The sequence below is a fragment of the Polypterus senegalus genome, chromosome 6, assembly GCF_016835505.1.
Source record: "Polypterus senegalus isolate Bchr_013 chromosome 6, ASM1683550v1, whole genome shotgun sequence".
NCBI classification, from domain to species: Eukaryota; Metazoa; Chordata; class Cladistia; order Polypteriformes; family Polypteridae; genus Polypterus; species Polypterus senegalus.
The window spans coordinates 123,110,569-123,122,625 of NC_053159.1; the positions used below are offsets into that span (position 1 = coordinate 123,110,569).

General features: G+C 30.4%; 1 protein-coding gene across 2 annotated transcripts in view; it reads left to right on the top strand.

Moving 5' to 3' along the window:
• The window catches only part of LOC120531531 (vacuole membrane protein 1-like), a 126,928-nt gene that overhangs the window by 66,311 nt on the left and 48,560 nt on the right, over positions 1-12,057 (top strand). For both annotated transcript variants that reach the window (XM_039757025.1, XM_039757026.1), the window contains exons 8-9: positions 5,719-5,799; positions 7,677-7,793. In XM_039757025.1, the coding sequence (XP_039612959.1) occupies positions 5,719-5,799; positions 7,677-7,793 (198 nt within the window). The remainder of the gene's footprint in view (positions 1-5,718; positions 5,800-7,676; positions 7,794-12,057) is intronic.

Here is a 12,057-nt window from a genome sequence, read left to right on the forward strand (position 1 = left end):
TAAGAACCATTTTTCAAATGGATGTAGTACCCTGAAAGGTTAAATTACAGCAGTAATATGACAAGCAATATTTATTCTGTCTTGACTCCTGCAAGTCATTTATATATAGGTAATTGTCACCAGTCAAGAATTTCAGACTTTTTTTGTACTTCTTATCTTATCAATGCAGTCATGCTTTTGTCTGCACAAGGTTTTAATAGGCAGTGAAATAGTTTCTAAAAAATAATTATGGTGGACGGCTTTATTGTTGCATGTTTTAGGTTCCATCTGTTAAGGAAGATGCTTTTTCAATTTGTTCCACTGGAAGGTGTAATGAAATGGTCTTCCTTTTGTAACCACTGCTGATTTTCATGTCAAGAGTTTTTTGGACTAACATAAAATTGAACTAATAATCCCTTAATGTAGTTGAAAATAACAGATGAATGTTTTTAAACCACAAACATTCCTCTTCTGTGAATGAGCTTCTTGTCATTGTATTGGAGATAAAGGAGCTGGATGTTTCACAGGATGTCTAAAGCTTGTATGAAGTGTGATATCGCCTGACAGGAATTTAGGAGTTAAACAAGAAAGAGGGGGATGGAGGGGGATACTCTGTTTAAGAATCTTTTGTTCCTTGGTCTTTCCACATAGTTTTGGGTATGTTTTAATTAGTATACATAATCTCATACAAAATTCCAGAGAATCTAGTTTGAAAAAGGTTTAATTTAAGTGTATTCTTATATAACATGTTGAACTCAGAGTGCTATATATTATCTACTTTTCTCAAATCTTAATCCTTTTTAGGTTTGCAAAGCCATACATTCATACACAAATGTAACTTTCTATCCACCCTTGAGTCCACCATCTACCTAGCATAGATTAAGAACTACAGAAGCCAGGTACCTTCCTGACCACATAGGACTCAAGGAACCGAAAATGAATGGAGTTCCAGATTATATACATTAGTGATTTAAAAAAAAATATTCTATTCCAGTTTGTTGTTAATTTTCATAGTGGTAATGGATATAAATAGCAATACATGTATAATTTCAAGCAATTAAAATAAGGTTAGTTAAAAACTAAGTTCAGATATTCAGAATAAAACAAAATGGATGGTTATGAAGATCTTCCAGAAAGTAAACCTTAGAGGGATGCACGTCTTTTGAAAATGTGAAGTCAAAAATATACCTGATCTAGGTCAATTGATTGAAAATCCCATTTGCTCCCTTGGGCTTTTGGAAGTAAATTACTTTACACGTTTGGGTGTTTAGTTTCAATGAAAGCATACAATGGTCTTATACTGGGTCTGCCAATACCTGCATTTACTCATGAGTTCACCAAGTCCAGAGAAGCGACTTAGAGTAAGTTGGACAGTACATAACACCACCACCACCATAAAACAGACAATAATCAAATGTGAACAGGTGGACTAGCAGTCCTACTATGAGTAAAATATGGTGTGACTCATGGGGCAGTTCCTTGCATTGGTATGTGAAATGTCCCAGAGTTTTTATGCTCAGTGCATAATGGACCTTTATCTCATTATTTATTGTTATGTATCCCTTCGAATTATAAGAAGTCTTGTATCTTGTGTTTGAAGTCTAAACAGGAAAACCAATTCATAACTTTTAGTATCGGGAGAAATTTAAAACAGACATAACCTAGAAGTCAATTAACATACTCATAATAACATGGTTTACCTTTTTTTGTGAATTGCTAAATATACTATATGCTGATAACAAAATAATTTGAAAAACTTGAAAAAAAAATTAATGAAGTACATCCTGTACATTAAAAAAACTACTTTGATTTTTATGTATTTCTTAGCTGGAGTAGTTTAATTAGAAGAACCAGTTTATATTATTAGCCAGAATATAAATTATTGTTTAGCTAATGAAAAAATAAATATGTGATTATCATTCTATCATGCATCATTATTGGCAGAAGTAGTGTATACTTTTCTGACTCTTTAGAAAACCTCTTGCATATTTGTATCCACTTAAACAATAAAGAAAATAAATGTGGATAGATCTGTTTTTATGTTCATTATTGTTTAAGTGGATACAAATATGCAAGAGGTCTTCTAAACAAGTACAATCTATTGATCTAGCTATTTTTATTCATATCTTTTCAGTATGTTCAGATCAAAATGAAAAATAAATGGAAGGTTATTCATCTGCAACAGCATTTTAAATAAAAAGTGAAATGAATATATGCATTTAAAGTAGTCTTTGTGAATGTACAATAATTGTTTAAATCAAGAACATTTGGATCATTCCAGTGCTGTATCATAGGTTGCAGCAGTTTTCTTTTGTAGAGTTTTGATATTTGGAGGTATATATTTAATTTTTCCTAGCAAACTAGCAAAGCATTCTGGTCCCTCCAGTTCATACATTTCAATAATATTGCAAGGCCTTTTCATTCTCTTTAGTCATCTATATTTGCTGTTGTCCAATAAATGTATTCAGTAGTGCTGATTAACATTCCTTTTATGTGCAGTATTCATTTGTTGCTTTATGTTGTTATTGAAATTTTCTGAAAGTATTTGGAAGGATTTTTTGAAGTATATTATAATGGTGATCCTGTTAAGGCATTGTAGACATTTAAACGTTTTCATAGTTTCAGGTGAAGCCATGTTACTCTACTTTTCTTAGTGGGGTAAATGTTAAAGTTTAAAAATATTTTAAAATGAACATTTCCTTTCACTGCAAAGTGTTCCTGCATTGACTAAATACATGTTGAAGGTATCAAGTATGCTGTTTAGATACTAGTAAATGATTACCTGCTGTTTGTTTTATAGGTAAGTTAATTTCATTAACAGTTGAGTTAGGTTTTTATTTGTTTAGATAAAAATATAAATTTGTTTTTCTTTCAGCCTTAAAATATTTTTACTGTACATGGAACTAAATTTCATAAGATTTATGTTATTAATATATAGGAAATATTCATGTTTTGTTTTAAGTTTATGACAGTTTTAAATTAATACACTTGTAGATCACCTAATCTGTAAACTAAAGTATAATTTAACCTGTGCAGAGCTGACTTTGGTGCTTAAATTTGAATATTTGTATTGTGTTAAAGTTTATAATAATAATAAATAAATAGATTACATAAATTCTATGCTAAAGTATGAATTTATCCAGTGCAGTTATCCTGCCTGTGGGGCTTATATCCAGGACAAACTACGTGTGATTCAGTTTATAAACAAGTTTTCTTTGTTTCTTCATTAAGCATTTTAAAATCTTTCTCTATACAAATTTTACTATACAGCAATGATCCTGGTTCAGAATTAATTTATCAATAATGATTGATGTAATGTTCTAAAAAGAATCCCTATATTGTTCAAATCCTATTGAACAGGAAAGAGGGGAAAAAAACTTCCCTGATTCAGATGTTTAAACATAAAAGAGCTTCTTTCTCTTCCTAGATGAGAAATATTTTTTTCTGGGAAATGTTTAAGTGACAGATGGATTTTTGGCAATTTGTAAATGATAAATCAAATGCTTGTTTTAGTCATACTGTGGATACAAGAGCCATATCTTATTTTGTTTCAAGATGCTTGCCATTTAGGTAGGAATTTTTGCTGAAAGAGTTAATAGACTTGGGGCTATGATGATGTGTTAATTGTTCATTTAAAAGTTTTAACTGTCATTGGCTTTTATTGTAATAGTTGAGTTTACTGTTTAAAGTGGTATTTGCATTTAATAATAATTTCAGATCACTTCAAAGTTGTATGCTGAAATGTTTCTCCTTTCCAACTTGCATGACCAATGGGTGTACTTTTATATACTAGGTGCAGTATATTTGAAGTCACACCCAGAAAAATAGTATAGTGCTTTAAAATAATATATTTCAGTTTTATTTATGAATGACTGCCTAAACTGTTGTACTTTCAAGGTTTCATTAATCAGTAAATCGGAAAGTGCTAGATATCTGGTACATGGATTGGATCCTTATCATTTTGTCTTTCAAAAATAATTTTTAGTTTTTTAATATATCTTGAAATGTGTCCTGTAAATGTTAACAGTTAAAAATATATCAAGTGAATATGAATTATAGTTTTGAAGGCAAATGTAACTTTGAAATAAAACCCAGATATTTGTATAAATTGCAAGAGGTAGGTTTTCACATACTGTGTGCTCTATAACATTTGTTTTCTGTAGTACTAAAATAAGTCAAGTGTTCTCATTTCCTTTTTAATTGTTAACCTATCCTGGCTGGGTTTCCCTAACTTCAGTTACTTTTCCATTTTAAGTTTTTCCAATTTTCTGCATTTCATGTTTAATTTTTACTCTTGACTTTCAACACCTTTTTTTGTGAATTAAAATTGTATGCACTTTAATTTCCTTTGAAGGAAAACTTTTTTTTTTCTTCATTTATTACTATTATTAAACTCAATGAATAAACATGTAATTAACATACAAAGCTAAATATATATATATAAACATTTGTATGAAAGAGCTAATGTAAAAAAAAAACTACTAATAGAGAAAAGTTCTTTATTATGTCACTGTTTTCTTTTGTATTTAATAATTAAACAGCACTTATTATTGGTAATAATTTAAATATGAAGTGACAGTTGCAGAACTACATTCAGAAACAAATAGTATAATTATTATATTAAAAATGTTCCCACCATACATATTTCATATAAAAAAAGAGTACATTTTCTGCAAGGCATAAATCTAGTTGTGTGAAAATGTATTTTTCAAATTAGGTATTGTTTTAGATTTTTTTTAATAATGGCTATCTTTCATAGTACAGTGTCAGTAAAAATTTATTTTTATCAAATATTAATAATATACAGTGTTTGAAAATGAAAGAATGTTCAGTTGTATCTATTAAAGAAATTATAAAGTTCCACCCAAAATAAAAAAATTGAAATTGGCTTTAAGATATTAGTGTTTTCAAAAATCCTAACAAGTGTGGCTTGTTTGAAAAAAATAAAGTAGTCTGAATTCATTAATTTTATTTAAACCATATGCTTTAGTTTAAACTAAAATAGTAATGTAAATGAGTAATTTAAAACAGTTTAGAGCTAAATGTAATTGATTGCTAAAGTTAAATTTCCTAGATGCAAAATATAACTTTTGCTTTATAGATTAAAGAATTAAGGTTTTTTTTTATTCATAAAAATCAATTTGCAATTTGTAAATATTTTATTTAAAATTGTTCAGTTATGTACAATCTCATCATTTCTGAAAACATGAATATCTTTAAAACTATGTGCCATTTATTTCTTTAAAAAAAGAACATTGGAAATACAATTTTAAAGTTATAAAGCACAAAGGTAATTTTCAAAAAGAAAAAATATTAAAGTCTTTTGATAAGGGAACCTGTTTTAATTAAAATAGACATTTTAAGATTCACTTTAGTCTTATAATTATTTAATAAAAAAAAAAATCATCCTGATACATTTTCATGCAGTTGATAATTATACTCTTTTGTAGATTCTGACAAAGGAAAATGTAAAAACAAAAAAAAGTGATTTTCAAGTATTTGTTCTAACAAGAATTGCTTAATCCAGCCCTTTCCAATTGAAATTTTGCTAAACAATTTACAGAAATGTTTTGCTTCAGTAGATTTTTAAGGTACTTGGCTCTTGAATGTATTTTAATCTAATAGCTCTACCTTTCATGGTACTTTCGTTAGTGGGATATGCTTGATCTGATAAGGAATGAATCATGAAGAAGCATTTAAAAATTACTTTTACATGACTGACCTTGTTTCTCTTTTTAGGATTTTGCCACCCGCGCCAAGCTTGCTGTTCAAAATATGGTACAAAAAGTTGGATTTCTGGGGATTCTGGCTTGTGCTTCAGTAAGATTCTTTATATTTTTGCTTATTTGATCTATTTTTGATAGCAGTTATTTTTGTAATAGATTTTATGTTTTGTTAAAATATTCTGTTGTGTAATTTGCTGTAATACATTTATATCTGTGTCTTTATAATTACTTTAAAATTAGTTTTGATTTAAAAAGAATCAAGTTAAGAAATGAAAAATATTCCATTTTTTTCTGTCAAACTTTCCACATCTTTTTTTTAACTTACAAATTCTTTGACTTTTAAAGTTGACTTGTTGTTAAAAAAAAAAAAAAGAGAGAAAAGAATTATTTTAATTTGTAAGATTTTTTTTTAAATGTTATATATTTTGAATAAACTAAGGAATTGTTGATAATGCATTAGTAATCACAAATGTTCCCTTTTGTTTTCCCTAATATTTTTTATTTTGTCTTAATAATTATTTTTGAAAGCTTAAAGCAATACTGCTATTTACCTTGAATCAATATTGTTATTTTTTTGTGGTGCAACAAGTTTGGCAAAGTGTAAATACAATTATACTTCTCTTTGTCTTCTGCAAAGTTTAGTTTAAAATCTGATTTGTTACAACTGTAAATCCACTTGTTTCATATTTCTGTTAAGTGTGCATTTTACCTAGTTTATTTGTATCAGTCTGTTTTGGTCAAACAGAAAAGTAATTCTGCCTAAATTCCTATGTATTATAGGTGTCAGGTAATAATGTGTTTTGTTACTAGTTTGTATTTCCCAGTTTATATACTGCAAATAATGTGAATGAGTTTACATTACCATTGGTGCACTGGTTTGTAACCAAACATATTCCTACATACATTTTAAATATTTATAATAGCCTGATAAAATTGCCCATATTGGTAAAAATAGACTTGGCATGAATAATAAATCGAATGTCAAATTGAAAAATCCTGCCTTGGTGTTGATGTTTTATTTCTAAAGTGCATAATTGTGCACTTCACCTACTATGGTTTCATAGTAATCCGAAGTTTCACAAAGCAACCCGGACACGATTGTCTTTTTCTTAATAGTAAAAAAGTAAATTTCAACATGATCTTGATATATCTTTTTACTTGTCATGGTTTATTACGCTGTAGATAAATCATTTTCAAGAAGAAAGTATTCTGTTTATATATATATATATATATATATATATATATATATATATATATATATATATATATATATTCACAGTATATGTAAATAAGTAGTTGGTGAAAGTCATTTTTATTATGAAAGAACATTTAAAAATGTAAATAAATAAACAAAGGAAATAGGTTTTTTTTTTTACCTTTTTACTCTTTGTATTATCATTTAAAAGCCTGTTCTGAATATTAGATGCTGGGCTATGAAATTTTAACTCAAAATACATATACATATTTGTTTATTTATAAATTAAGTATAGTACCATTCAAGGAGCATTTTCAATCCTTAGTGTTTCTTATTAAGTCTGTTGATATTATGTATATATTAAATTTGAATTAAACAACAATACATTATTCGTTAATTGCTAAAATCTTGTGTGTATGTGTGTGTATATGTGTATATATATATGTATATATATATGTGTATATATATATATATATATATATATATATATATATATATATATATATATATGTATATATATATATATATATGTATATATATGTATATATATATATATATATATACACATACTTATATACATACATATAAATTGGATTTACTTTTTTATTCATTTGTATTACTTTTAGTGCCCTTTAGTTTTTCCTATTGCAGAGGAAGCTAGAATTATGAAGTTTGTTTGTTTGTTTTATGAGCTGTATGCATTTGCAGGAGTCTAGTCAAATAATTTGTAAAATTTAAAATAATTCTCCTTAATTGGTGCTCTTTTTTTTCCACAGATTCCAAACCCCCTCTTTGATTTGGCTGGAATTACATGTGGACACTTTCTTGTTCCATTCTGGACCTTTTTTGGTGCTACTTTGATTGGTAAAGCAATCATTAAAATGCACATCCAAGTAAGTAAGGCAGTAGGACTGAACATTCATACTATTTCTAAACCTAGTAATAAATATTATGAACCAATATTTAAATTCTTAAACTTCCTAGATCAAATTGTCTCCTTGAAGTTGCTATAGTACAGTTTTCTTGTCTGAATAATCTCTAATATCTTTAAATGTATTCCATAATTGCATTTTTTTCCTCATTTGAGATTAGATTTCTAGGTTTATAACCTTACTTTAATATTTTCTTAGGGAGCAATTACTATATAAAGTAGGTAGTGATTCCATGTAAATGCTGCTTAAATGATACACATGAAAGATGCGCCATATATGACCAAATATCACCCGAGTACACTCTTTCTGTATTATGTCTACATGTATCTGACAGAACAGGGAATTAAGGATCCTATGCTTTGGTCCTAATCAATTCATTTTATGGAAGTTATATCAAGTGGAATATATAGTCTCCTGAACATGTAATACAGTTATGTTGTTTCCTAGTTCTATTCTGCACTTGTTTTTAAATGGAGTACTTTCTTTACAACCTTTATTAGCCCATTCCATTCTGCAAGTCTTACCTGGGTTCTAATACCATGCTATATAAAAGCATCAACTTAAATTAAAAGATGGTTCACAGGCATTTTTTTTGTTATGTCTGCAATTGTGCAGTTGATTAAAACACTCCTGCAGTTTATGAAGAAATTGTGCCAATATGAAGTACTTGTCTGGAACTAACACCGGCTAGGATACTTGTCCATTGCAAAGCGTACTCGGGCACACAACCACACTTGCTTAATACAGGGTCAGGTTGGATTTAGAAATACCAGCCAACCTGTCGTTCACATTTAGAGATGTATGAAGAAATAATAGTACTCGGAGATGACCTACAATGATACCATGAAAATGAAAAGTCTTAATGTAGATATTGGTCAGGCTGGAATTCTTAATAAAGTGTAAAAGTAGAGTTGGTCTTTTGGCATAGTATGCTCTTAATATTTTGCTCATAGGGTCCGTCTGTTTGTGTAATATAAATTAAAAGGATGCACCTGAGCCGAGTTAGTTTCCCAGTAAGTGAGCTAGACCCTTTGTAGTTGAAATAAATAGAACAGAGTGAAAACCACAATCAGAAGATTAGGAGAATATGAAAAAAATCTAGTCGGATGCCTCATTTCTACTTTTTCACTTTTTCATTTGGTCACGCTGATATCCTTGATAATTTAAATAAAAGGTAATTTGTATGTAGCCCCTTCACTTATATTAGAATTGGGAAGACACTAGTTAATCAAATTCTTGTTTTAAGAAACATTAAAGTTTTTTTGTTTTTTTTTTTAAATCTCCGCACTAGGCAAACTTGTAGCTGAAGTTCTTGAATGTTGCTTTTACAGTAGCATTTAGTTTGAGTAATATAGGATAATTAAACAAGTCAAAGATGACCATAATGAGTGTTAAAAGTAGCTTTTATCAGCTTTTTATGTAAATCTAACTTTCACCTTTTTTGGTTTATTTGTTTAAGTACAGTGCTAAAAGTGAGTACATTAATATCTCATTAATTATCCACTTAGAAACAAACATTTTTGACTAATGTATGCTACATATGTCAATATAGGATGTTGAACAATAATATGTGTGTTGACATTAGTAAACGGCAATACAATACAGTTTTCATTTTTGTATAGCCCAAAATCACACAGGAACTGCTGCAATGTGCTTTAACAGGCCCTGCCTCTTGACAGCCCCCCAGCCTTGACTCTCTAAGAAGACAAGGAAAAACTCCCAAAAAAACCTTGTAGGGAAAAATGGAATAAACCTTGGGAAAGGCAGTTCAAAGAGAGACCCCTTTCCAGGTAGGTTGGGCGTGCAGTGGGTGTCAAAAGAAGGGGGTCAATACAATACAATACAATACACAGAACAGAACAAATCCTCAATACAGCATAAAAATAAAAATTTTAGAAGTACAGAGCAGAATTTAACAGTAAATGATATCACATAATAAGATTTGGATATTTTTAGAGTCCTGGAGACCTCATCCATCAAGCTGCCTCCCCCATTTGGCCATTCGACGGCTGAAACAGTGCTGGGCCAGCCAATCCGATGAAAGGACCCCTCTTTCCCATGATTCCTGTGATCCTCCATCAGGGATGACTTTACCAAAGACAGGCAAAACAATTTGGCAGGTGGGCCGTGGTACCAAGTGCCACATTTGAGTACCGAGAAGGGAAACAGAATAGGTGAGGGTTAATATCAAATTATATCTATCATGTTACTTATCTTTTAGTGCTAATGACTAACAACAGAGATGCAGTATGTACAGTTAATCAGCAGCTCTAGTCAGGATATGCTAAACTGAAGTAGTGAGTCTTCAGCTGGGATTTAAAAGCTGAGACCAAAGGGGCATCTCTTATAGAAGCAGGAAGACCATTCCACAGTTTAGGGGCCCTGTAACTAAAAGCTTGACCTCCCACTGTTATTTTATTAATCCTTGGAATCATAAGCAGACCGACATCTTGAGATCTTAATGTGCACTCAGGTTTGTAAGTCATGATAAGTTCAGACAAGTAAGCGGACCTTGGCCATTTAATGCTTTATATGTTAAAAGGAGGATTTTGAAATCTGCCCTAAACTTAACTGGGAGCCAGTGTAAGGATTTAAGAACTGGAGTTATGTGTTCATATTTTCTTGTTCTTGTAATAATTCTTGCAGCCGCATTTTGGATTAACTGGAGGCTGTATAGACAACAGTTTGAACAGCCAGTGAACACGCATTGCAGTAGTCAATCCTACTAGAGATAAATGCATGAATTAATTTCTCAGAATCCTGTTTATTTAGAAAGCGCCTTAATTTCCTAACATTTTTAAGATGGAAGAAACATGTTTTGGACAACTTAATAATATGCGCTTTAAATGACATGCTAGAGTCAAAGATAACTCCTAGATTTGGCTGATTCAGTAAAATTAATTGGGATTCCAACTGAGTTAAATGATGACAAAATATTGTTGTGATCAGCGTCATTCCCTCCAACAATTAACATCTCTGTTTTATCTGTATTTAAAGACAAGTAGTTCTCATTCATCCACTCCTTTAATTCACTAACACAACTAATTAAAGACAACATCAGAGAAACTTCATTTGATTTAAATGAAAGGTATAACTGGGTGTCATCTGCATATGAGTGAAAATTAACATTATGTTTCCTAATAAGAGATCCCAGTGGAAGCATGTAAAGTGAAAACAGTAAAGGTCCCAGTACTGAGCTCTGCGGGACACCATATTGAACTTCTGTGTATAATGATGGAATACTGTCTGCACATTTCTGTACATATTGGAATCGATTTGATAAATAAGAACTAAACCAAGTGAGCATGGGGCCTGTAAGCCCAACATCATTTTCTAGCCTGTGCAGTAAAATAGAATGGTCAATGGTGTCAAATGCTGCACTTAAGTCCAACAACATAATTACAGTGGAGTTTCCTTCATCAGAGGATATCAGAATGTCATTTACAACCCGTGTTAGTGCCGTTTCTGTACTATGACCAGTGCGAAAACCAGACTGGAATTTCTCAAATAAATTGTAATGCGTAAGGTGTGACTGAAGCTGACTGGCGGTTACTTTTTCTAGTATTTTAGAGAGAAATGGTAAATTTGAAATAGGCCTATAATTATTTAGTATGTGTGGGTCTAGGTCTGACTTTTTAAGTAATGGTTTAATGACTGACATTTTTAGTGCGTCAGGTATTGTGCCATGCAGTAATGAACTATTGATAACGGTTAGAATAGGCGCTGCAAGAACATCCATTGCACTTTTTACTAGTTTTGTTGGCACTGGATCTAGGGAACAAGTAGTGGGCTTCATTTTAGAAATTAAAGTTAAGACTTCCTGCTCAGTTACAGGATTAAAATTATTAAAGTGCTGAATGCAATGTGAGACAGGGTCTGCTAAGCTAGTATTTGGTTTGTACTGTGATGCTGAGATGTGGGATCTTATATTTTTAATTTTCTCATTGAAGAAGTTCATAAAGTCTGTACTGCTAATATCTGTTGGTATTTTGCACTCTTAATCTGAATTCCCATTTGTTAATTTAGCCACTGTTCTAAACAGTACCCAAGGGTTTTTATTATTGCTATCTATTAATGTAGAATAGTATTCTGAGCAAGCTTTAAAGAGGGCTTTTTTATATTTATTAACACTGTCTGTCCATGCAAGAGTTGAGGTGGGAGAAATTTTGTTTCACTAATATGCTGGAGTTCTCTGAGGAAGCAACAAAAGCATATGATCAGAGAT